This window comes from Moschus berezovskii, chromosome 6 (genome assembly GCF_049115385.1).
Source record: "Moschus berezovskii isolate FMDL1 chromosome 6, NW_MosBer_1.0, whole genome shotgun sequence".
Lineage (NCBI taxonomy): Eukaryota > Metazoa > Chordata > Mammalia > Artiodactyla > Moschidae > Moschus > Moschus berezovskii.
This window is the reverse complement of record NC_142465.1, coordinates 69,077,380-69,105,187: the sequence shown is the minus strand read 5'-3', so window position 1 is coordinate 69,105,187 and position 27,808 is coordinate 69,077,380. Positions and strand designations below refer to the sequence as shown.

Genomic DNA, 27,808 nt, shown 5'->3' with positions numbered 1-27,808 from the left:
TCCCTTCCCCAGAGTTCGAGGAATGGGACTGAATTCTAACCCTCTAATCACGTGGTTGGTTCCTCTGGCAACCATCCTCTACCCTGAAGCATCTAGAGGCCTACCAAGAGTCACCTTATTAGCATTAACTCGGTGAAAGGATCTTGTTATAAATACTAAAGTTCCTCCTATCACTCAGGAAATACCAAGAGTTTTAGAATCTCCATGTCAGGAACTGGGGACTAGTTATAATACTTGCTATTATAAGGTTTTAACCACCTGAATAAATCCAAACCTAAGAGATTAACTTCTATCTCCATCTACAGGACACCCTCACCTCCAGCTCATTTCCCACCACTTGCTTTCCCCCACATGCCTTAGGATCTGGAAACACCAAACCACTCAGTTCCCCAAACTGACCCTTCAGGCATCCAGAAATTTACTTCTCTGTCTTAAATGTCCTTTCTTCACCACCCACTTCCCTGCTGAGTCTGCAACTTCCCACTTACTCTTCATTCATCAGCTCAATCCCTTTTGATGGTGGGTACTGAGATCTTTATTTTGCAGAGGTGAAACTGAGGCTTACGAAGGTACTGTGCACCCTCCCGCTCTGGCCCACATTTCTTATGGTCCTTAGACATCTGTACAACTCCCCCACCTCCCCTTCTTTAGCTCCCGCCACCGTGTTCACCTTGAATCCTCTCCTTTCTTACCCTGACCCATGAAGTCCTGACTATTCTTCCAAGCCCAGGGCAAATGTCACCTCCTCTACAAGATTTTCCCAGGTAAGCCCACAGCACTTTCCTCTGCTCTTCTTTTAAGCCCCTCCAGGCAGTTACTGGGTCTTAATCGTCTTTATATCTCCTATGGAGATTAGCATAAAGATTTTACTTAGTGGGGACTCAAGTCTTTTTTCTTGTTGAAACAAATGGCATTCAACTAATGTTAGCCCCAACTCACTCCCTTTTCTACTGACTAGCTTTTGTTAGAACTACAGGATTGCCTTAATATTTTAAAATAAAAAACTCTTTGCTGCTAAGCAAGCTCCAATTTGGCTGATTTCAGGAGTAAGGGACATGTAAACCCATTACTTACAGAAGGTGTTTTATTATATTTACTGGAGGATGGTGGGAAGAATGGAACAATATAACAATGAAGGAAGGAAATGAACTAATTCCTGCTTTAGGGGAAGTATACACAGCTGTGCACCCAGCTGAAGGAGTGTTTTCCAAAAGCAAAACAAACAAATAAATGAAAAATCAGTAATTAAATACGCTAAAGCCAATAGAGAGCATGTTTATGAGAGAAAAGGGAATGTCCCATCACTGGAGTTATCTGCATACTCTGAATTTGTAAATGCCACCTCAGGACCCTAAGTAGGGAAAGAAATTGCTTGAGGGAATATTTTATGTGAGAATCATTAACTCTTCTGTATGCTATGCTTGGTGAACTCTGAAGAATAAGAAATTATCAAAGGGCTATCACAAATGAATGTTCACCGGGACTTCCAGGGATGAGAAAAGCACTATTTATGTTGTAAGAGTTTATCTTTTTGGAAATTACCCCCTCAGACTCAATAGGATGCCATTCATTGTTTAAAGAAATAAGTTTGTATATGTTTCTAATTTTGTTCCCAAAGAAAAGCCTGTTGCCACTATGTTCAGTTTATTGCCCAAATTGAACACAACTCTTTAATAAAATATATGCAATAAGGTAAGATGAAGAGCAAAATGAGAGCTTCCCCTATTTCAACAGACTTACAGTAATGATTGATTTAATTTGGCAAACCGGGCATGCCAATTTGAATGAAAAATTCCCTAAAGCTTTGTAAAATACAATATAGAGAGAGTATTTCAACCTAGCCCCATATTTACAATTGTTAGGGTTATATAACTACCACATAAATATAGAGGGAAATTCTGGGATGAAGCCAGGTACAAATGCAATAAAAGAAAGTTATGTATCAGATTTACATCAGGAAAAGGAAGAGCTGGACGCTGCCTCTGCAGTGCTCATCACTGCACATCCCAGATTTCACAGAGAAGTGGGGTAAACTTGTGGTCATTCACTCTCCATGACATAAGCATGTCTGCGTGGTGATGGTTGAATGTCCTCAACTCAGTCAGGCGACCCAGAAGACAGGCAAAATGTTGAGGATTCTCAGGCTGATGAATCTTACATAACTTTTGTAGCACATCAAGCAGTGGTTCCTGAAGCTTCTCTACTGCCTCTCTGTTCTTTATGTATTGTCTATCTGTTTTTCAAGTTCAAAATAAAATGACAAAAAAAGTGGAAAAGTAAAATTTGGCATAATTACAGCAAGGTTAACTTTCTTTGAACTGTAACTTATAAATACTGTACACTTAAAATGGGCAAAGTATTCACATTGATGAATTTTTACACACATGTATATATATTCCTGTAATCACAATTAGATCAAGCTATAAAACCTTTACTGCCCCCCAGAGGCCTGCCTAAATTCTCCTTCCAATCAATGTGTTCAGGAAAGACTACACACTACACCTTTGGTTTTAAACTGTGCGCTCTGTTACCTGTGCTTAGTCATCTTAACCCTGCTGCTGCTAAGTCACTTCAGTCGTGTCCAACTCTGTGTGACCCCACAGACGGAAGCCCACCAGGCTCCCCCGTCCCTGGGATTCTCCAGGCAAGAACACTGGAGTGGGTTGCCATTTCCCTCTCCAACGTGTGAAAGTGAAAAGTGAAAGCGAAGCCGCTCAGTCGTGTCCGACCCCTAGAGACCCCAGGGCCTGCAGCCCACCAGGCTCCTCCATCCTCTAGGCAAGAGTACTGGAGTGCTGCATTTTGTAATAGAATGTTGCCTGGAGCCTGAAATATACAGAATAACCCATTCTCAAGGCTCTGACCTTTAAAGGTAAGACACTTTTCCATTCATTTAGAGATAAAATGTTGCAGAACAGAGAATAACATTTGTCCTGTTGGTGGTTTATAGTAACATTATAACCAGAACTACCTGGACAGCTGCAAGAACAAAGGATTCTAGCACCAAGAAGTTTGCAGCAACCAATTACACCCACTCCAATTTTATTATAAAAGAAGCCTGAATTCTAACTTCAGTAAGATGGTTCTTTGGAACACTAGTCCACCATCCTAATATGCTGGATTTCCAGATAAAGTTGCTATTCCTTATCTTAACAACTCATCTCTTGATTTTTTGGACCACCATGTGCAGAGCAGTATGAGCTTGGAGTTGGTGACAAATGCACCCAAAAGGTAACCCCAAGAATAGACATAAGCGTCATTTGTGGTGAGTATATTCTGAGGAGTGGAATTTCTGGGTCATTCTTTCTAAAATTATAATTTTTCCAATCCCATGGGTAGAGGAGCCTGGTAGGCTGCAGTCCATGGGGTCGCTAAGAGTCAGACACGACTGAATGACTTCACTTTCACTTTTCACTTTCATTCATTGGAGAAGGAAATGGCAACCCACTCCAGTGTTCTTGCCTGGAGAATCCCAGGGACGGGGGAGCCTGGTTGGCTGCTGTCTATGGGGTCGCACAGAGTCGGACACGACTGAAGCGACTTAGCAGCAGCAGCAGCGGCATGGTAAAACAAAGTAACAACTACTAATAGCATCTGCCACAGTATCATATATTAAAATGCTTTAAGGCTAACACTGTAATTAAGCTTTACAAATCAGGAACATGACATTACTTATTCCCAAATAATTAATCAAAAAATATAGACAAATTTTATGTACAGAGATTCATTTCAACATTGTTTAAAACAACAGCAATGACAAATCTGGAAACATCTTGAATATCCAAACATGGTAACAACTGAGTAAATGATTATACATCATACAACATGATGTACATATTGCAACAAAATTCTACCAATATGATTTTTAATGACATGGAAAAAGAATAAAGACAGTATATTCTTTATTATGTTAAAAAAGTATATAGTTTCATTTATGTCCTGCTCAAATTTCAACCCTTTAGATGAGCCTTCCCCGACTACTGATTATAACAGCATTTTGCTGCCACTTTCTTTCCTTATATGACATCTTATTCTTTTTGTAGTATTACCACTCCCTGAAAATTCTTTTTGTTTGTTTCTTTATTCATTGTCTTTCTCACTCTGCTAGGATGTAAACTACCTCCTGTCTGTTTCTTTGGTGCTATATCCCGCAATGTCTGGAGACATGTTTAGTGTATAAAGGTATTCAAAATGCAATTATTAAATGAATGAGCATGATGTTCAGAAAAAGGCTAGAAGAACTACACTGAAATGTTAACAATGGTTCAATTTGAGTGATGGAATTATAGGCCATTTTGCTTTCTGTTTATGTTTTTTATCCAAGATTTTCCTTAATATTCCTACTATCCTTAAGAGGAAAACCGAAAAATGGAATAAAAATAAAGATATAACATTGAAATTACCTGGAGAGAGGATAACAATTGCCGTAAGCAGAGCATACTCTTCTTGAGTCATTTTCAATTCAGCAACACTTTTATAAAAACTAAACATAGGCGTTATATATTCATCAGAGATACCTATAGGGGAAAGTTGAAAAATTGCAGAGACATAATAAAATGTTTGAATGACTAAAAAGTGTAAAACTACAAACACATTATACACACACAGACAATATGTATACCCATATGTATACATTTAAATAATGACTATATATAAATACCCCAGTTAAAGGTGAGGCACTGCAAAAAGGATCAGTTAACAAAATCCTTAAAATATAAACTAATCAATGATTTATCTTTGATCTTGATTGTGCCTTTATGACCAACCTAGATAGCATATTAAAAAGCAGAGACATTACTTTGCCAACAAAGGTCTGTCTAGTCAAGGCTATGGTTTTTCCCGTGGTCATGTATGGATGTGAGAGTTAGACTGTGAAGAAAGCTGATCGCCGAAGAATTGATGCTTTTGAACTGTGGTGCTGGAGAAGACTCTTGAGAGTCCCTTGGACTGCAAGGAGATCCAGTCAGTCCATTCTAAAGGATATCAATCCTGGGTGCTCACTGGAAGGACTGATGCTAAAGCTGAAACTCCAATACTTTGGCCACCTCATGCAAAGAGTTGACTCACTGGAAAAGAGTCTGATGCTAGGAGGGATTGGGGGTGGGAGGAGATGGGGACAACAGAGAATGAGATGGCTGGATGGCATCACCGACTCTGTGGACATGAGTTTGAGTGAACTCCGGGAGTTGGTGATGGACAGGGAGGCCTGGCATGCTGTGATTCATGGGGTCACAAAGAGTCGGACACGACTGAGCAACTGAACTGAACTGTGCCTTTGTTTTAGTCACAACTGTGTGACAATAAATGATAATATTCTTGAATTACCAAAAGAAACTTCACCATATTCTAGATGGGGCTTAGTTAATCTTTTAAATATCACTATCTAAAATCAAGACATAGACAGCATCTTGAGTTGAGTTGAGTTCAGTCGCTCAGTTGTGTCCAGCTCTTTGCGACCCCATGAATCACAGCACGCCAGGCCTCCTTGTCCATTACCAAACTCCCGGAGTTCACTCAAACTCATGTCCATCGAGTCGGTGATGCCATCCAGCCATCTCATCCTCTGTTGTCCCCTTCTCCTCCCGCCCCCAATCCTTCCCAGCATCAGAGTCTTTTCCAGGGAGTCAACTCGTCGCATGAGGTGGCCAAAGTATTGGAGTTTCAGCTTTAGCATCAGTCCTTCCAATGAACACCCAGGATTGATCTCCTTTAGATCTTAACCAACAAAAAATTATTGTTCTTTAGTCCGGAAGTCTAAACTCTACTTAATACATTAGCTAGAGTTTCTTAACAGAGTTCCAATCTCTCTCTGAAGTATCAAACTGTTTATCCACTGCCTACCAGGCAATGGTACTTGGCTCTTCTCTTCAAACTCAGCATGTCCAAAATCGAAGACACCATGTACAGAACTAAATTCCCCATCTTCCTCCAAATACACTTCTTTCCTGGTGTTCCCATTCTTAGTGACTGGTATCCTCACCCACCCAATGTCTCCACCCATAACCAAGATTCAGCCTCCCTCTAACTCAGTCCGGTGCTGAGTCCTCTGGATTTGACCAGCTAGCTCTCACCTGGCACTTGGTTGACCTAGTTTAAGTTTTTAATTGTTTTCATCTGGATTACTCCACCTGCCTCCTCACTGGTCTTCCTGTTTTCAGTGTGGTCCTTTTCAATCCATCCCAGAATCACCCTTCTAAAAATCAAACCACACCATGTCTCCCCAAGTCTTTTAAACCTTCAAAAACTCACCATGGTTTTGGCATAAATGCCTTCCTTTTTACATAGGAAACTCTAGGCCCTGTCCCCTGCCTTTCCCACCATCGACTACTCACCCACATGATAACAATAGGAGTTAACATTTGAGTACTCACTATGTATTAGGTGCTGTTCTAAGCACTGGGACTCATTTAATCTTCCTAACACCCCATAAGATGGGCACAGAGAGGTTACAAAACTTGACCAAAGACACACAGCTGGTGAAAAGTGGAACCAGGATTCAAACCAAAGCTAGTAGACCCCAGAGTCCTGGCTCTTAGTTGTGACTAAGGGGTACTATCTTTCTATCACACAACCTTTACTCCAGCCATGTTCAGGCACTTGGAGTTCCCTAAACAATTCTTATTGCTCAGTTTTGTACATGTTATTTTCTCTGCTTGCAATACCCTCCTCCTCCTTTATAACTTACTCCTCTTCATAATTTAAGATTCCTTTGTGCCAATTCCTCCAGTCATTCAAGAGCTATTAGTTTGGTGCCTGTTCTGTGCTTGGCCCCACTCCAAAAAAGCTTTGATTAGGGAATTGTGCAGAAAAAATAAATAAATAAAGGTTGTGTTGTGACTTATGGATGAATTAAGATGAGACTGAGTTTCCCAGAACTGGTTCACAATAGACAACTCTATTCCATCCCAAACTAGATCTAAAGCCTTAGAGCTTAAGTCGAAACATACCAAAGTAAAATTGGATTCCAAATGCTGAAAAGAGTATAATTATCATCTAATAGTATATTTCACAGGATCAGAAAGTCTGAATCCTCATCTTTAGATGAATCTGAAGAATCTTCTCAAACAGAATCCCTGGCCTTTCTCTCTTTTAATCAAAATAGCACTTTTCTCCCCTTCAATGCTTAATCGACCCCAGTGGGCTCTGTTAACAATAGTGTCTTTGTTGAACAACTTGGGGATGACATCGTCTGGAAGACTTCCCTCTATCCAGCTGTTACAGATTGAAGTGAATGCCCATGATCAAGCTAGATACAACTTAAAATTCAGACGGCTGGAGTATGTAGGCTTGGACTACTAGTCCTGGCTGCCAACAGACATAGTAGTTAAAGAGGTAGTAAGTCTGAGTCTAAAAGCTGACCTATGACTTGATCTTGGGCACATTACTTAAACTCTTTAAGCCTCAGTTTCCTCATCTGTGAAATGTGAATTGTAACAATAGTATTATGTGAGATAAAATATGTAGAGTTCTTAACACCAGGCCTAGCCTTTAGTCACTCTTGCTTGCTTGCTTGCTAAGTCACTTCAGTCGTGTCCGACTCTGTGTGACCCCATAGACGGAAGCCCACCAGGCTCCCCCGTCCCTGGGATTCTCCAGGCAAGAACACTGGAGTGGGTTGCCATTTCCTTCTCCAATGTGTGAAAGTGAAAATTGAAAGTGAAGTCGCTCAGTCGTGTCCGACCCTCAGCGACCCCATGGACTGCAGCCTTCCAGGCTCCTCTGTCCATGGGATTCTCCAGGCAAGAGTACTGGAGTGGGGTGCCTTTGCCTTCTCCTCTACTTGAAGGTAATTGTTAGGTACTTAGTATAGTGAAAGTGAAAATGTTAGTCATTCAGTAGTGTCCGACTCTTTGCAACCCCATGGACTGTAGTCCTCCAGGCTCCTCTGTCCATGGAATTCTCCAGGCAAGAACACTGGAGTGGGTTGCCATTACTTCCTCCAGGGGATCTTCCTGACCTAGGGATAGAACCCAGATCTCCTACATTGCTGGCAAATTCTTTACCATCTGAGCCACCAGCTCAGATGCAGCATCCTGCTTGGCTCATGGTAAACTCTCAGTAAATGTTAAAACCTCATAAATGTTAGAGCAAATAGTCATAATAAGAACTATTATTGTCATTATTCAGGAAATTGGGTCAATACATTCATTCCATCTTAATCTTTGATTAAGCTCATATACTTTTGTATTTACAAAGCTGTATTTTTGCTTTTTGTTTTGTTTTTGCATTCTGCAGTTTGCTAGAGATGAATACAAACTGGCTGATCAGTGATTTGCCTCAGTATTTTTCTAGGTATTAAAGCTAAGCAAAGATCTGTATTTGCTAATAAGGCCACTCTTTTTCACTTTTGAGAAACAGCAGTCTTCTATATTTGAGTACTATACTCATCAGTTGTGGTTACCTAAAATAACTCACAACTGTCATTATTTTAAATAATTCTTAAAGGTTTGGAGATAAGGTTGGTGGTGGTTTAGTCGCTAAGTTGTGTCCGACTCTTGTGATCCCATGGACTATAGCCTGCCAGGCTCCTTGGTCCATGGGATTCTCCAGGCAAGAATATTGGAGTAGATTGCCATTTCTTTCTCCAGAGGATCTTCCCAACCCAGGGACTGAACCGCCATCTCCTGCATTGCAGGCAGATTCTTTACCAACTGAGCTACCAGGGAAGCAGGCAATTGGTTTGAAAATATTTATGAAATCATCTTTGACTATCTAATTTCTTATTTTGTTTTCCTAAATCCCTTTCACCTTCCAAAGATGATACCATTAGCTATCTAATTGCATCTGGTAATTTTGGGGGAAAAAAAAACAGGTTAAAATGTTTATTGAAAATGTTCATCTTGTAAATGTTCATTGGAAAGACCAACAGTGAACATAAAGAAAATGTAGAAAATAAATAATAGAAAAGTTTAAAAAATTATTTTCCTACAGGATAGATAAATATAAAGTTGCTTTTGGAATTAGAGTGGATAATCAGAATTAATCATGCCAACATAAACAAAGAGATGCTTTAAGTATTTTTGAGCCAGCAATTTCTAACATAAGCAACGTAACAACAACATCATCCTGAAGGGGCAGTCTTTTCCTATTTTCCTGCTTCCTCCTCCTCCAGAAACTTGTTCTAAGTCCAATTAGTTGATTTTTGGTCACAAGAGGGGGCTATTTTCCAATTTAATCACAAAGCCTACCATGAAAATGTTAGTTGTTAAAAAAAAAAAAAAAATCACTGTTTCTGCTTCTCTGTTTTTTGTTTTCCTTAAAAAAGTCTGTGATTGATAAAATTATTTTTCCAATGATAAATATTCTCTGAGAGAATAACCATGTGATAGAATTAACGCTATACTCTTTGAAGTTACTTTAAATGTCAATGTCTTTATTTCCTAATTAACTTCCTAGTTTTAATTGGGGGCAAAAATAAAGCAGAGATATGTGTGTGTGTATCAAACACAAATGCACATATACAAGGCATCCTCATTTGGCTAGGACACCCTACTGGTATTTCAAGGCCAAATTCAAATTTTGCTTTTTCTGTGGAGCTTTTCCTGTCATGTTGAAGCAGAATTAATTGTTCCCTCCTCTATGTTCAATTCTATAGCACCTCTCACAATTCATATCTCTCCCTCCCATTAGAGTGTGAAATACAATCTACATTTTATAAGAACAGGAGTCAACTGCCCTATCCCCAGTGCTTGGCACACTGCCTGACCAATAAAGATGTTTCTTATTCATATCTGTGTCCTTAGTAACTACCATCCAACTGGAAACACAGTAGGAGATTAATAAATGCTTGTTAAATTATGCCATATTATGTCTTGCTTGTTCCTAGCAATGAAGGTTACATAGCTGTGAGATGTACTAGGAGAAAGGATGCCATTCAGACGATGGAAATATTCTTGTGGTGCGAAGAGATTGGACCTTGGCCTCTGTTTCAATTGCTAACCTCCAATCAGTGAGTCATTTTTGCCATACTGTTGTCTTGATTAAAATATTTAAGATATTTAATACTTTCCAGTATTCTGGGTGGCTAAAATTTATCTTAGGATAATGGTGCTTAGGAGTTGCCAGGGTTTGGACTGTCAAATTTCAGATTCATCTCAACCAAACTCACCAATTTTTGTGCACCTTGTCTGTGCCAGGCACTGTGTTTGTGCTGGGAACAGTCCTCAAGCAGCTTACAGATTGATGGAGGAGACAAATGCATAAAGAAATACATAATGTCCCAAACTGGACAAGCAAAACAGGCTTGGGGAATACTGCTGAGAGGCAATGGAAATATTGACATTTGTGTTACTTTAATACTATCTCTTTTTTTGAAGGGGTTTCTTCCTACAATTTGACCCCCAAATTTGTCCCATGCCAAAATTATCATGTGACCACTTTGAAAAGCAACATGAGAAGTTGTAAGATTTCTAAAGTTTAAGAATTAAAACTTTCTTATAAATATTCTGTCATTTGTCTCTGTACATTTCCAACCTTTCTTTCAAAGACAGTCTATGAACTGACAGCCTAAATCTGCTTCATTAGAGAATTTAGCTTTTATAACGATTTTCATTTTGTGTAAGTTGCCAAAGTTAAAGCAGCAAAATCATATATATTTTAAAAAGTAGAAAAAATATACTATGTACGGTATGCTTTAGTATGCTACAACAACTTCATCACTCTGATAAGCACCTCTCTTTCCTCTGACCTCATTGTCTCTATTCATTCTATTATTTGCTTAAATGCAATTTCAGATTGATAGCTGCTGCTTGTGCCTTCTCACTCAACCAAAGGGGAAGAACCGTGTCTTACTGGGTCTTTATATTCCCTACCAGCTAGTAGCTGGGCAAATACTAGATTTTAGCAAGTGACAGGTACAATGTATAGAAACAGTGCTGGGCTTTGAGTAGAACACGTGTGTTCATCTCCTGATAGCCTACTGATTAGCTGTATGACCTTGGGCAGGTCACCCAGCCCATGTAAGCCTGTTTCCCCAATTATAAAATAGGAACGTAGCCCTCACATTTAGAGGCCATTGGAAATACTAAGAAGATGATGCTTGTAAAAGCAAACCATTGCAAAATCACAAGGTATATTGTCATCTTGATAAACACTTACTGAATTGAATATTTCACTTATGTCTGTTGTGGGTAATCTAAAAAGACCAAAAACCACTATAGTTTTCAGAGGTTATTTCTATTTGAAGTGAACAGAACAGAACAAGTTGTTAAATCTGTGAGAATTTATTGCTAATTTCCTTAATGTAAGAATGTAAACTAATTAGTGTCAGCAAGCCCTTTTCAGTTCTATCATATTTTATGGTATCATATGATTATTCCTATTTTTATTAAAAATTCAAGGTTATAAATAAATTTTGCATAATACCACATTAGGAGTAAAAAACTGATGCACTAGAATTATGAAAAAAACAACTCAGCCACAGGTGTATCAGAAATATATTCTGAAGCCTCAATTAACATAAATAAACAATGTAATCCTTACTAAATAAATGTATCTCAGGAGACAGTATCTTGGAGGATGTAATGGGATTTAATAATACCAAACAAAAGAGTATGAATTTGAAGAACAGGAAAAGAAATTTCACATTATAGTCTTTAAAGAGTTCTGTAGACTTAAACAGGGTAACTTTGAAATGTTATGTTATTCTGGAATTAAACATACAATAGAAATAAGAATGTGTTATATTTGCATAAAAATAAAGTTATTCTGAAAGGTCATCTTGCAAGATCAGGTTTTTATATGGTGTGGGGAAAAGGCAATGTTCTGAGAATCCACTGGGGGAAGTAAATTCATAAATATTAATAAAGGGAAGCATCACCATAGATTAAAAATATGAAGCAGCACATGAATTTGGATGGTTTTCATTGTCACAATATGTGGCTGATGTTTGGGTGAAGTATCTTATGAGCCGGAGGCATGCATATTTCTTTATACAGACTGTTCTAGAAAACTTCATTCTTGAGCTTTTCTGAAATTCGCAGTATTACAAGTCCTGTAACTTATGTTATCAAGTAAGGTTTTTTCTTTTTGATCACTGCATATTTTTAGTCTGTAAGACCCTCATGTTTTCTAACCTAGTTATTGCATTGGTCTCTTTATAGAGACCTGCTACTTGTCTTAATTCCACCAAGCCTTTCTTCACAATAAAGATCTTTCCATAGTACTTTTATGGTCATATCATATCTGTTCAGAATATTACCAAGAATTCCAGTTACATAAGAACTAAAGCTACTTTTGTGGCATTCAACATCCTTAATAATCCAGCATTCCCTGCCTTTTCAGCTCCACAAATATTATCTTGCAGCAATATCAAGGTATCTGTCAGTCCTATACATGGAAGCTCTCTCATTTCTCCACATCTTTGTACCTGAAGTTTCTATATTATTATATTGTAAAGGCTATATCTCTTGGAATGCCTTTTTCAGACTTGTGGCTCAACAAGTTCATAACCATCCTCCATGATTCAACTGTAACTTTACATGCCTTTTCTGACTCACCAGGAAGATTTGGCAGAGGGAGGCACATCTCTATGCTTCAACTTCATTTTGCATACATATTCCTTATACTCTCTCTTACACTCCTTTGGAGTCACTTGCTTACACACCTTACTTCTCCACGAGTCTGTGAGTTCCCCGAGCACAAAGACCATACATTCTCATTTCCATACCTTCCCCATCACAGTACTCCTCCACAGTAAGTTAAACTGTGTTATTCATTCATTATTTCATTTTATCTGAGAGGCAGTGAAGTATAGCAGTTAGGACACGTGGCTTCTGAAGTTAGGCTTCCTGTCTATCTCTGAAAACATTATTTAACCACTCTCCGTCTTAGTTTTTCCATCTATAAAATTGGAAGAATAATAGTACTTAAAGGATTTCTGTGAGGATTTGAGGAACCAATATATAAAGTATTTAGAACAGTGCCTGAAACCCAATAAGTGATGTATAAATGTTGCTATTGGTATTATTTCTTATTTGGCTTTGAACTGAGATAGATTAATAGCGTGATACATAGTCATTCATAGCTGAAGTTTCTGAATAAATGGATCTTTTTTCTAGACTGAATAATCCCACTCCTTTATGTTATTTTAAAAATCAGACTAATTTTCCAATATTAAAAAAATTTTTTTCCTTTGGTCCTTCATCTTAAGGCAGTGAAAAGAGTATTTTTGGTATTTTGCTATTACAACAAGAATTTTTGAACCAAGTCACAAAATTTGCATCTATTTAAATTGCATCTTTTCTTTTTTGTGTCATTTTCCACGCTAGTCACAATAGGCATAAACTGCATAAGACAGGCAAGAGGCCTGACTTCATGGCATATTCAAATTCTTACTTGCAGGAACAAACGCTTTTTACCATTAACCAAATTACTTACCACTCTTTCGAATTCTTTCTTCCAGTAGGTCAGTATGTCCAGCTGGAAGTTTCTTACTGAAAATCTCAGCTGAACGGAGAAACATAGCTTCAACTGCAGACCCTTTCAGCAAAGCAATCTGATCTTCATGGTCCAATGTCTGAAATCCTGAATGAAGATGATAATCAAATCAGTATCAAAAAGTTGAATGTCGTATAACAATATTTCATCATCCCCACTGATAGAACACTTCCATAAAGTGACTTTGGAATTGTTTTAAGACTGAGTAGCCAAATCGAGTTAATAAGTATCTATTGTACACCCCAAATAGAAGCTGACTTTTATCTTTATTGAGCAGGATTTGTTCAATGAGTTGGGCAAAAAAGGACATCACCAAATATGTATACTTGTACACTATGGAAGACACAGGCTGATTCAGATGAAATACTGGAGACAAAGCATATTGTCTTTGAACCATTATTTTAGTCATGTCAGAAAGGGTCAGAGAGGGTTAACTCTGTACAATGGAAGTATCCACAAGCCAGAAAACATTTTACATGTACTCAGAGGTTTAAATGAATATTTGACCAACTCATGAGTCTTTAATCTATGTGAAGAAGTGGCATTCTACCCTCCTTGCCAAAAACACAATCAGGGCCAGGTTGAGGTGTCTGCTCTGAGCTCAACACTGCACATGCAGGGTACAGAAAATAGGAGAAATATGGGAAAGAACTGATAAGCTGAGGAAATATATAACGCTGCCTGGAAAATCCAAAGTCCTTCTGCAGGCTTATAGGCTACAGTCCCCAGCAGCCTCTTTGACCCCATTTTCTCCTTCATCACCTCCTCTTCAGTCATTATGCTCCAGCCACACTGACTCCTGGCTCTGCTGTGAGCCCACAAGTCTAATTTTGCTTCAAGGTGTTTGCTCTTCTCCAACTATCCCCATGCCTCACTCCCTCACTGTAGGCAGGTCTCTGCTTCAAGGTGACCCTACCTAAAATAGTACTTCCTAGCACTCACTAGTCCCTACCGTCTTTATTTTCATTCATATAACAACACTGTTTGACATGATACTATAGGGTTACTGGCTTATTTGTTAATTGTTTGCCACTCTCCTAGAGTATAAACTTTGAAGACAGAAACTTTGCCTGTTTAATTCATTCATTTTTGTTCTAAGTGCCTGACATATAACTTGTATCCAAGAATTATTTGTTAAATAATTTTATAATGACTAAATGAATGAACAGGAAACACAAACTCGTGTGCATGTATGTATTAATACACAGACACACATGGACACATGAACACAGACAGAAATAAACTAATGCCATCAGAGTCTAAATGCCCTGGAAAAGCATTAAAGAGCAACAGAATTCAGAGAAGAGAGTAATGCCAAGAATTAAAAGTCACTACGCAGGAAGCAACAGTTAGAACTGGCCATGGAACAGACTGGTTCCAAATAGGAAAAGGAGTACGTCAAGGTTGTATATTGTCACCCTGCTTATTTAACTTATATGCAGAGTACATCATGAGGAACGCTGGGCTGGAAGAAGCACAAGCTGAAATCAAGATTGCCGGGAGAAATATCAATAACCTCAGATATTCAGATGACACCACCCTTATGGCAGAAAGTGAAGAGGAACTCAAAAGCCTCTTGATGAAAGTGAAAGAGGAGAGTGAAAAGGTTGGCTTGAAGCTCAACATTCAGAAAACAAAGATCATGGTATCTGGTCCCATCACTTCATGGGAAATAGATGGGGAAACAGTAGAAACAGTGTCAGACTTTATTTTTGGGGGCTCCAAAATCACTGCGGATGCTGATTGCAGCCATGAAATTAAAAGACGCTTACTCCTTGGAAGGAAAGTTATGACCAACCTAGATAGCATATTAAAAAGCAAAAACATTACTTTGCCAACCAAGGTCCGTCTAGTCAAGGCTATGGTTTTTCCCGTGGTCATGTATGGATGTGAGAGTTGGACTGTGAAGAAAGCTGATCACCAAAGAATTGATGCTTTTGAACTGTGGTGCTGGAGAAGACTCTTGAGAGTCCCTTGGACTGCAAGGAGATCCAACCAGTCCATTCTAAAGGAGATCGATCCTGGGTGTTCATTGGAAGGACTGATGCTAAAGCTGAAACTCCAATACTTTGGCCACCTCATGCGACGAGTTGACTCACTGGAAAAGACTCTGATGCTGGGAAAGATTGGGGGGCGGGAGGAGAAGGGGATGACAGAGAATGAGGTGGCTGGATGGCATCACCGACTCTGTGGACATGAGTTTGAGTGAACTCCGGGAGTTGGTGATAGACAGGGAGGCCTGGCGTGGTGTGATTCATGGGGTCACAAAGAGTCGGTCACGACTGAGCGACTGAACTGAACTGAACTGATCTGACGTTGATGACAGGCATTCAAAAATACTTGTTCAATGAATAAATGAATGAATTGAAGAACTAAAAACATAGCAAGAGACCATTAATGGTGATTACCTAAATAAATTATGGTAAATCAGTATAAAATATGATGACAGTATGGAGGACAGTATAAATAAATGAATGAATTGAAGAACTAAAAACATAGCAAGAGACCATTAATGGTGATTACTTAAATAAATTATGGTAAATCAGTATAAAATATGATGACAGTATGGAGGACAGTATAAAATAAGGTCTCTAAAATCAGGTTGCCTGGAATAAAATTCTGTCTCTGACACTTGCTATCTTTGTGGTATTAGCAAACAATGCCTCACTTTCCTCATCTCCAAATGGGGATTATAAAAGTACCTGCTCCTTATGATTGGCAGAAGTATTAATGAAGCAATTTCATTAAATGCTTAGTACAGTTTTTGACATACAGTAAGTACTTAAATAATGTTAACTATTATTATTACAATAGAATACTATGCAGTTCTTAAAAGCATGAGGCTGATTTACACATATGGACATGGGAAATCATAGATGCTTAAAAAAAATACTCCCAAAGAAATACATATTATATGATCTCATAAACATTAAAAAAACCTAGGTATGTGTATGTTTGTAGAGATAAAAATATGTGAAAGAAATCAAACCAGACGTCTATTAACAGTAACATAGAATAAAGATGATACAGGTCGGTGAAGAGGGGACTTTCTAACCCTAACTTTCTGCTGCATATATTTCTGCATTGAGTCAGGCGATTGAATTACTTACAATGGACACCAATTTATTCAGAGTTTTTCCATCTAAAACTTTAAAAATGGAGTGAAAGATTCCTTCTTTGCCTGCCTGCTGAGCCTGCCTTCTGAGATGACCCATATCTATGAGGTATGATTTTAAGGAGGTTTGGAAATGTCTCTGGTAGGAATTTTTTTTATCAAAGTCCATTAATCTTTTAAATTCATCCCCCCATTGATAAGCAAACATTTAAGTCCTTTTCCATAATTTGTATTTTTCCCAAGTATAAAATCAGAGCGTGAGAGTAAAGAATAAGCTTTTTCAAATTATATTCCCTGTCTACCTCTTATCCAAGATTCTGAATCACACTTTTAGAGGCTATGCCCTTTTGTTTCTCTTTCTGAAATATAACTCAGAAACTTAAATCAGTCCTGAAGTCTCATTTCCATCTCAGTGTCACAAATGCCTGACCAAGGCAAGTCTCAGAACATCTTCTCTACGTAGCAGCTCTGCTGTAACCATCTCTTTTCCTATTGGTAATGAATAACCTTCCCCTGTTCTAAGAGTTTGAGTCTTTTCTGTCTCTTTAAAAAAAAAAAGTCACTACCTTAAAGACTCTAAGAGCTCCTCTGAGGGCAGGAGCCTTGCTGAGTCTCCAGCACCCTGGACAGTGCCTGGCACAGGTTATACTCAAAGTGCTGAAAGACTTGCTGTGTCTTTCACAAAACACCCTTTCATACTGGTATTATATCACTATTATTATTATACATAATAATGTCATTTCTAAAGTTATTGTTAATCAATATTCTTAGTTTCTCAAGATTTTCTTGTCTTTAATGTCCTGCTGTATTTAAATTTTTTTCCTTCTACTTTACTCACAAAACATGCATTATTTATTTAAACATGCATTAATTGTTTCTCTCCCTCAGGAACTATGTTAGGCACTGGAAATGAAGAGGTGTAAAAGATTCTTGCCATTGCTTTCAGATAAGCTACCTTCTTGTAAATAAGATTCTTTCTTTTCTTCAGTCATTCCTTGGTTCAATACCAACTGACCATTTGAACTGAAAAACCTTTTCCCATAAACAACCAAGGACATCACATTCTCCCTTTCCCAGTTCTATCCCTGACACACAGTTTCCACTCTTGTACAATCTTGGTTTTGATCAAGATTGCTTTAGCTAAATTCAGTTCAGTTCAGTTCAGTCGCTCAGTCGTGTCTGACTCTTTGTGACCCCACAAATCACAGCATGCCAGGTCTCCCTGTCCATCACCAACTCCTGGAGCTCACTCAAATTCATGTCCATTGAGTCAGTGATGCCATCCAGCCATCTCATTCTCTGTCGTCCCCGTCTCCTCCCACCCACAATCCCTCCTAGCATCAGACTCTTTTCCAGTTAGCTAAATTAGCATACAACAAATTAAGTTTCTCTTTCATTGTTAATAAAGGAATGAGCTATATTAATGTTTCAGTGATAACAAGAACTTTCTCCCCACATTTTATGACTTTTACATAACCTTATGTCTATCCATGACACATTTAATAAAATAATAGCATAATGCTAGCAAAAGAAAGCAAATTAAATGTCTAATTAAAATCCTACATCAGAAGTTACCTTCTATAACAATATTACAGTGTTGTTCTACTATACCAGGTATATACTCTACTAGACCATGGGTTTCTAATGTACTAACATATTTTTAAAACACTGAAACAACTTAAACCTATTGACTTAGCATTGATAATGCGGCTGGAAAATGGAGGGTGGGGAGGGGCGTAACTTTGGGAGATAAGAATCTTGAATTCCAATTTCTGCACTGGCACCATCTAAATGGGGCTTCCAAGGTGGCTCAGTGATAAAGAATCTGCCTGCCAATGCAGGAGACTCAGGAGATGCAGGTTCAATCCCTGGGTCGGGAAGATCAGCTGGAGAAGGGAATGACAATCCACTTCTTGCCTGGAAAATCCCATGGACTGTGGAGCCTGGTGGGTTACAGTCCATGGGGTCACAAAGAGTCAGACATGACTGAGCATGCACACACAATCTAAATGACTACGGATAAGTCCCTCTCCCTCATCCCCCACATACAATTGTTCATTAAGTCCTATCAATTTTTGAGTCTCTCTTCATTTCCTCTTCTCTTTCACTGCTATTGCTTTATTTCAAGCCCTTTACCTAGATTGGTGCAGTAGGCATACTAACTGATTCTGACTACCTGCAATGCTTCCCTTTTCTGATCCATCTTATACAAACCCAATAAAGTCATATCTCTGTAACATAAATTTCATCTTGTTCTACTTCAAAAATAAATAAATAAATAAAGCCACCAAAACTCCTTACCATCCAGGGCATAAGAATTAAATCCTTTAGTTATGTCCTCATCAGTCTGGTACCAATCTGCTTTATGTCAAACCAAGGAGCCCACCATAGATACACTGAATCTTCTCTCCCATCTCTAATAATCCTATTCTTGTTCATGCTTCATTACATTTTCACAAGTAGATCTCTCAACTTGGAATGCCCCTTTTTTCATATCACCAGGAAAACTCCTTTTATTGTTTTATACCCAAATCAAATAAGATTCTTTCTGAAGCCTTCTGGTCTTTCTCAGGTACAATTAGGAACCACTTTCTCTCTGTTCAAACAGCTCTTTGTATACGTTAAAAATTTTTTAGCCTTTAGTTACTCTACTTGAAGGTAATTGTTAGGTACTTAGTGTAGTGAAAGGGAACATCTTAGTGGCTCAGTCGTGTCTGACTCTTTGTGACCCCATGGACTGTAGCCTGCCGGGCTCCTCTCTCCATGGAATTCTCTAGGCAAGAAAACTGGAGTGGGTAGCCATTCCCTTCTCCAGGGAATCTTCTGAACCCAGGGATCAAACCTGGGTCTCCCAAATTGCAAGCAGATTCTTGACCATCTGAGACAGCAGTTGAGACACAGAGTCAGACATGACTGAGCACCTCTCACTTAGTATAGCTGCTGCTGCTGCTGCGGCATCAAAAATGCTTATTGGATTAATAAATGGACAAATAACAATTCTGCAAAGTTTCAATTTTTAATCGATCATTTGGTGAATTATTATAAATGAGTGGAACATGATATGGCTCTAATATTTCATGTCTGTAGTAGACACATGAATTAAGAGCAGATGTGAGATGACTCCCATTCAATAATAAACAGACACCTGCCTTTCAATGTCACAAGAATACTGTACAGAATAGTAGAGAAGTAAGTATGTGCAAAGATACCTGGAAGTTTTTTTGTGAATTCTACAAGAACCTGTACATGACTGGTAGCCATTTCCGTTAAAATGAGAAAATTTTCTTCTGCACTGAATTCTTCTTTTAACTAAAATTTAAGGGAAAAAAAGCAAACAATAAGTAGATCATAGAAATCAACATAAAATTATTAGACTACAGAAACATATTTATATAATAAAATTTAAGACCCAACTCATATTTTCAGATCTTTGGAGAACAAATGCTATTACCAAGCTAAATATGAGACTTACTCTTTGTTTAATGTAGCAAAAAGTTTAAAGTATAACTTTAATTCTAAGCCATAATCATTTTAAAGTAACATATTCATATATAAATTTGACCTCCAAGGTAGTCAAAGCTCCAGAAAATATTAACTTCAAACACATAATTTTCAGATATTGTACATACAATTTTATTTGTTATTTCCTGAGGCATCCTCTGCTTGCTATATGAATCCATAATATAATTAAGAAGATTCTGTTGATCTGGGGTGAGTTCAGTTTTCTCCTACACTGGCAAAAAAATAAAAGGTGTTAGGGAAGGTGGTTATAAGGCATGTTTCTCATATATACATTCATCTAGAGTAAACCACTAGCAGAAACTGTTGAAAAAAGCCCTAAATATGGCAGAAACTGTGCATGCACTCTGTTATAATGTGTACTTGCTTTCTCTGGGCCATTGGACAAGCTATATCACATTTCACTAAATTTGTCCCAAGTGGCTAATTTTCCTATCTACAAAACATGGATAGCAAAATATTCCTTTCATGTATTTCTTATGAAGAAATAATAATCTGGATATGAAGCCTATCAAGACAATTCACAAAATTACTAAAAATTTAAAGTTTGATCATAACTAAGAACAGCTTCCCACATATAAAATGGAGACCTCACATAAGTGTAGTTATGTGGAACAGGGGTCAACCAACTGTAGCCCATGGACCAAATCCACCTGGTTTTATAAATGTATTTCAACAGCACTACACTTGCTTTTCAGTGTATTGTCTATACTGCTTGTGTACTACCATGGCAGAGTTGAATGGTTCTTACAGAGACTGTGTGGCCAAGGCCTAAAATATCTGGTCCTTTATAGAAATGTTACCAACCCCTGAAGTAGTGAGTCATCAATCTGGACAATTCAGATGCCAAACACCTCTTTCCCTCTGATTAGCATGTTTTGTGAGATGAGACTAATTGTGTCAACTCGTTGCTTCCTTTGCCAAAGTATTATTGACAAAGCACCATGGCAAAGCAATACAGCCGACCCTTGAACAACACAGGGTTTGAACTATGTGGGTCCACTTATGCATGAATTTCTCTTGTTAAACATGTTCTGCTGCACTACAGAATCTGTGGCTGGTTTTTGAGTTCACGGATGAAGAACTGAGGTTACTGGAGGGCTAGCTTGTGAAATCGGAAAAGGCAATGGCAAGCCACTCCAGTACTCTTGCCTAGAAAATCCCATGGATGGAAGAGTCTGGTAGGCTGCAGTCCATGGGGTCACTCAGTCAGACAGGACTGAACGACCTCACTTTCACTTTTCACTTTCACGCATTGGAAAAGGAAATGGCAACCCACTCCAGTGTTCTTGCCTGGAGAATCCCAGGGATGGGACAGCCTGGTGGGCTGCCGTCTATGGGGTCGCACAGAGTCGGACACGACTGAAGTGATGCAGCAGCAGCAGCAGCATGTGAAATGACATGAGGATTTTCAATTGCCTGAGAGTGGGTACCCCTAATCACCTTCATGTTGTTTAAGGGTTATCTGTACTTCTAATATAAAATTAAGTTTTTGAAATGAATTCAACAGAACATAGTTGCAAAATTAAACATGGATGACATTTTCATCAGTGGTATAATATTGAGAAAAGTATGACTTGACTGATCATGGATTACTGGTTTTTCAACTAATGGAAAGTTAAAATTTTTCCAAAAGTCCTGTGCACCATCATCATATGTTTGGCCAAGCATCCAAGATGCTGTTCCTCTGTTTTGTCCAAGTAGCTGAAAGGATTTCTTGAGTAATTGGTGACCTCGGTGGAAATGGCCTTTCTCTATTGATCCACAGATGTGTATTCACCCTGTCTTACCCCTTGAGAAGGACTAATCCACAAGCCTCTATTGAATACACATCCTTTCTGGTCTGAGCCTCCCTTCTCAATGACAAGGAAAAAAATGTCATCAATATGTGGTTTAAAAAAATCCTCTTTATATCCCAAGCCATTCTCACTGGCAAACTCAGCGATGCAGGAGAGGAATGGAGTCAAGGAGATGGGGAACTTGCACTTATTTTACTTCATCCATGTTTCCATAGGCTTCCCTGGTGGTTCAGATGGTCAAGAGTCTGCCTGCAAAGCAGGAGACCCAGGTTTGATCCGTGGGTTGGGAAGCTCCCCTGGAGAAGGGAATGGCTTTTGCTATCTTTTGAATTTTTACATGGAAGCATATATTACTCTTTTGATTAAAAAGCAAAGAAGAGGGACTTCCCTGGTGGGCCAGTGGCTAAGACTCCATGCCCCCAACACAGGCATTGAATTGAACCCCCGGGTTCAATTCCTGGTAAGGGAACTAGATCCCATGTGGTGCAACTAAGACTTGGCACAGTAAAATTAATATATAAATATTTTAAATAAATAATTAAAAAGCAAAGAAGAAATCCACTTGACGCACACTTGAAATGAAATCCTGGTTGTGGCTGTGGCCCTCGTCTGAAAGCCCCCCGCCCATGCCACGACATCCTGGAAGCTCAGCAGCCACTGGTTCTGACCAACACTGTGGCCCATCATTACCCTGCATGACTTAGTCGTCGAGGTCACTTGTCGCAGGTCACGTCCTTCACTGTCTTCATGGATGGCCTGATCTGTGTGCTGCTTCACATTTTTTCTCAGTCGTTTAGATTTACACTGAATTTCAGTTAACAAGCCTGAAAAAATAAGCAGAGTCTTCACCATCCAAGGAAAGTCCTACTGGGTGTGTGTGGTCACAAGGCAGCTGAGCTATAGTCAGCTCTAAAGGTCTCCTTTGCCATCTGGCACTGAGCTGATTCTAGCCCTGCTGACACTGTAAGACTTGACCTTGAACAAGAAATATGTCTCCTGTGAGTCTCAGTTTCTTCCTTGCTAAAATGTAAATGATATTTACCCTATAGAGTTTTTTGTAGATTAAATATGACTAGGTCACTTTTTTAAATGAGTAAACAAAGAATCTGTAATAACAAAGCATTGTACAAGTGTAAGGTAGTCAATAAAAGAAGGTGAATGACACTCACCCTCTTTCTGGCCTGGGGAGCCCCGAAAGCTAGTGTTTCAAAACATAATATTAATATTATTTTTCATTGATGTTTACATAATGTACTGTAAGAAGTATATTCAACTTTACATTAAACACAGAAGTAAATGTGTTAGGTAAAATGATGTCAACATCCTTTAGGGAAAAATCTTAAAGTTCTGTTAATTTTCAGAATTGTATAAATTATTGAGAATATAGTTATAGATGAAAATAACTTCAGGGGACTTTGAAAATTTTTTTTGAATAATCATGGGGCTTCCCTGGTGGCTCAAAACTTAAAGAATCTGCCTACAATGCAGGAGACCCGGGTTTGATTTCAGGGTAGGGAAGATCCCCTGGAGAAGGTACTAGCTACCCACTCTAATATTCTTGCCTGGAGAATTCCATGGACGAAGGAGCCTGGCAGGCTACAGTCCATGGGGTCGCAGAGTTAGACATGACTGAGCAACTAACACTTTCACACTTTGAATAATAATACAATATCATCATGAATTTTCACTTAAACAGAACAATCTAAAATAGTGGAGAACAATCTCCCATGTTCCCATTTAACTTCCTCATTCTTTCAATGTTAATGAAACAAATTTCCACGAATTTCTTTGTCCAGGGCATGTATTTTATAGGATCATACAAAAGTTCCTGTATCTGTTGCTGGATGAGTCTGTGTTTTCAGAAATAATATTATAGACTTTTGTAGGTAGGATATGAAAAATGTCCTCAGGACTTAGCTGGAACAGGTTCATATTTAAGTGATGAGGAACATGAACCACCTAGAATTGAAGTGAGTGTTTCCACTGTAAGATTGGATTCCAGCCGCAGCCCCTGCCGCAGTCTCTTGTTTCATACATGCTAAGAAGAGATTGTGATCAGCCACTATAAAACTTTCATCCATCCAGAGCTGGATTATTTACACTGCCCTATTTTTTCACCCTTCCTGCAGGCATTATTTCTTTGGGTCCATCCCAGTTGCCTGTGGTTGGGGAACAATAGAACTGGAGTCACCTTCCAGAGGTTTTTATTTCATGTGGCATTCCCTCTCTGAATCTTAACATCTCCTTGGTGACATTTGTTTGTCTATTTGTGTTTTGAGAAGGATGAGGGCGTATCTCAGAATCTGAGGGTTCTGCAGAATTTTCAGAATGAAAAATTAATATGTTACATACTAGCGTGCATTTCAAATTCTGATGAAGATTACGGTTTCTCACAAAGCCAGCAGTTAATACAGTGTCTCTTTATCTGATCGAAAGACCAAATTATATTAAAACTCGGAGTAGTTAATTTCCTGTGTAAACCTATACAAATTGGTTCAAAGCTGCACAAAGAGAAGGAGTCTTAATAAAACGACTTGGTTTAAAACTCTATCTAGACAATTCAGAGGCAGTTATACCTTTTAAAACATTCTTAATTTTCCCCACAGCTGTGAATTTTTATGCTAATTAAACAATAAGTAAGCAGGATATTAAATCATATTTGGAGGAAACTTTTAGACTTTTATTCTTTGTAGCTAATTAAAACATGCTATTTTGGCTGTATGTTAAAGCCACTTCATTTCACATATAATTCATCGCAAGAATGGACACCAAAATACAGCTGTTTCTTTCAGGTGTATGAAGTGCTCTGCAGCTGACAGTTTGGACAATTTCAATGGTTCATTATTCTTTTCAAGAACTTAGATGGTTTACTAAGTCCCTTCCTCAATTTGTGACCTACCATTCTAATCATACGAATTACCTGACATCTGCCTCCTTAAGAGATTTTTAGTGGAATTTAATTGCTTGATGCAAATACCTGTATACATACATTCAGCCAACATTCCCATTTCTTTGCATTTCCTTAGTCGACACTCTTGGCACTTCCTTCGCATGTACATGTCCATCACGCAGTTGCCCCCGTTTTTACACTTGTACACGGCGTTTTTGGTGATGCTTCTTCTGAAGAAACCTGGGGAAGAAACACAGACAGGAGTAAGAGGCTCCCAACAACACACTCGAATTCAGAGATGGCAGAGCATCTTCTCACGAACCCCTGCAGGGCACCCAGGCCATCCTCGACCATACCTGTGACAAATGTCCTTTCAGTTGCACTGCGTGGTCCAGATTGGCTGCTATTTCAAAGATTTATCTCTCAAAAATAAAGGCACACTTGAATGATAGCCTCTCTTAGAAAAACCCTCAGTTTTAAAAGATAGATTGCTTTCATTAGTGTATCTTTACAGGGAGACAGTTACCTGCTAATGAGCTCGAGGTGCCAGTGGTAAGGAGCTGAATAAGTCATCCCTGCCCTCTTACAGTTTACAGGTTGGTTGAGAACAAAGAGATGCAAACAACCAAATCAGTGAAATTCCATGTTTCTGGGCTGTGCTGGGGCAAAGAAGCTGGCTGAATGGTCAGTTCTGGATGCAGAGGTCAGAATCAGAAGTGAGAAATGAGCTGTCTTAAAAAACAAGGGACTGTTTACCAGGCAGACAGGGAGAGGTCACATTTAAGGTTTCATATCAGTACTTAACATACCAGCTTGGTATAATAATAACCATGCGAACCTTGCTTTAAAAATAAGCATCTCCCTGAAGGGGATGTAGCCATACCCACTGCTGCTTCAGTTCAGTTGTCTGGAGTAGGGCAAGGGATTGACTGAATCCCTCTCTGCTTCTCTTTTTCCTCCTCCACCCATGAACCTGGATGACCATAGTTCCTGGCACTTCTGTGGTGAATCAAGAAAGAATTGTGGGAGGCAGGGGAGGAAGTGACAGGAAAGTGTTTACTTGCCTGGTGTTGTCAGAAGCTGGTTTCTATCTAGCAAGTTTCTGAAATTGACTGTTTATTCCATTGGTTGTGTTATTTTGAGAACTCCTCCCCTCTCCTCTGAAGTTCCTTGATGACAGCAAATATTCTCTCTTCTAGCCCATGGCCTGTATCTCCCTCTGCTTCTAGGAATTTGGCAATTCCCCTCCATTCTCTTTCTTCCGAGGTCCCTCCATGTGGTTCTTTTAGCATAGACCTAACTCCATGCCATTTTCTCTGCTCCAACAAACTCAGAGAAAGTTTCTCCCACCTATCTATGAGCAGTCAGCTACCTGCCCTCTTGACCTTTCAACCTCTCAGGTGAAAGTCACACATCAATCTCTGGTGTCCCTCAGTTGTGGGGAATATTTGTCAGTCCCCTCATGTGACCCTGTTGACGACCCTTCCATTGGGCGCAGGGCAGCAGGGGCTCCTTAGTGTACAGACCTTATCTGGGGATTAGGGATATCTTTTCCTAATTCCCATATAAGCCCCATACTTTTTCCACTGGTGTTGAGTGTTTGAGTGTCTCCTGTGGAGGTATGTGTCAGCAGTGGCCTGCCACTAGGGCAGGGACTCTGGGTGCAGGAGACCTAGGTATGTCATAAGCCCTCTTGGAGGAGATCACCATTAACCCCACCACAGAGCCACAAAAACTTACACAGGACTGGGGAAACAGACTCTTCAAGGGCACAAATAAAACCTTGTGTGCATCAGGAGCCAGGAGAAAAGAGCAGTGACCCCACAAGAGACTGACCCAGACTTGCCCATGAGTGTCCAGGAGTCTAGCAGAGGCTTGGGTCAGTGGGGTTATGCTGCAGGGTTGGGGGCAATGAATGCAGCAGTGTGTGCATGGGAACTTTTGAAGGAGGTTGCTATTATCTTCATTCAGTTCAATTCAGTTGTTCACTCAAGTCCAACTCTTTGCAACCCCACTGACTGCAGCACGCCAGGCTTCCCTGTCCTTCACCAACTCCTGGAGCTTACTCAAACTCATGTCCATTGAGTTGGTGATGCCATCCAACCAGCTCATCCTCTGTCGTCCCCTTCTCCCACCTTCAAACTTTCCCAGCATGAGGGTTTTTTTAAAAAAGTTAGTTCTTCGCATCAGGTGGCCAAAGCATTGAAGTTTCAGCTACAATATCAGTCCTTCCAAAGAATATTCAGGACGGATTTCCCCTGGGATGGATTGGTTGGATCTCCTTGCAGTCCAAGGGACTCTCAAGAGTATTCTCCAATACCATAGTTCAACAGCATCAATTCTTCGATGCTCAGCTTTCTTTACAGTCCAGCTCTCACATCCATACATGATGACTGGGAAAGCCACAGCTTTGACTAGACGGACTTTTGTTGGCAAAGTAATGTCTTTGCTTTTTAATATACTGTCTAGGTTGGTCATAAATTTTCTTACAAGGAGTAAGCTTCTTTTAATTTCATGGTTTTAGTCAGCATCTGTAGTGATTTTGGAGCCCAAAAAATAAAGTGTGCCACTGTTTCCCCATCTATTTGGCAGGAAGTGATGGGACTGAATGCCATGATCTTAGTTTTCGGAATGTTGAGTTTTAAGCCAACTTTTGCATTCTCCTCTTTTACTTTCATCAAGAGGCTCTTTAGTTCTTCTTCACTTTCTGCCATAAGACTGGTATCATCTGCATATCTTAGGTTACTGATATTTCTCCAGGCAATCTTGATTCCAGCCTGTGCTTCATCAAGCCAGTGTTTCTCTTGATGTACTCTGCATATAAGTTAAATAAGCTCGGTGACAACATTCAGCCTTGACGTACTCCTTTTCCTATTTGGAACCAGTCTGTTGTTCCATGTCCAGTTCTAACTGTTGCTTCCTGACTTGCATAAAGATTTCTCAAGAGGCAGGTCAGGTTGTCTGTTATTCCCATCTCTTTCAGAATTTTCCACAGTTTGAGGTGATCCACACAGTCAAAGGCTTTGGCATAGTCAATAAAGCGGAAAT

The 27,808-nt window shown here is 39.2% G+C and overlaps 1 protein-coding gene across 2 annotated transcripts in view; it reads right to left on the bottom strand.

Moving 5' to 3' along the window:
• Positions 1–1,656: 1,656 nt before the first annotated feature.
• The window catches only part of NR1H4 (nuclear receptor subfamily 1 group H member 4), a 67,302-nt gene continuing 41,150 nt past the window's right edge, over positions 1,657–27,808 (bottom strand). For both annotated transcript variants that reach the window (XM_055395372.2, XM_055395371.2), the window contains exons 3-9: positions 24,860–25,000; positions 22,561–22,694; positions 20,182–20,280; positions 19,762–19,861; positions 13,378–13,524; positions 4,404–4,517; positions 1,657–2,233 (exon numbers count right to left, since the gene is read on the bottom strand). In XM_055395372.2, coding sequence (XP_055251347.1) covers positions 1,995–2,233; positions 4,404–4,517; positions 13,378–13,524; positions 19,762–19,861; positions 20,182–20,280; positions 22,561–22,694; positions 24,860–25,000 — 974 coding nt within the window. In that variant the 3' untranslated portion in view covers positions 1,657–1,994. The remainder of the gene's footprint in view (positions 2,234–4,403; positions 4,518–13,377; positions 13,525–19,761; positions 19,862–20,181; positions 20,281–22,560; positions 22,695–24,859; positions 25,001–27,808) is intronic.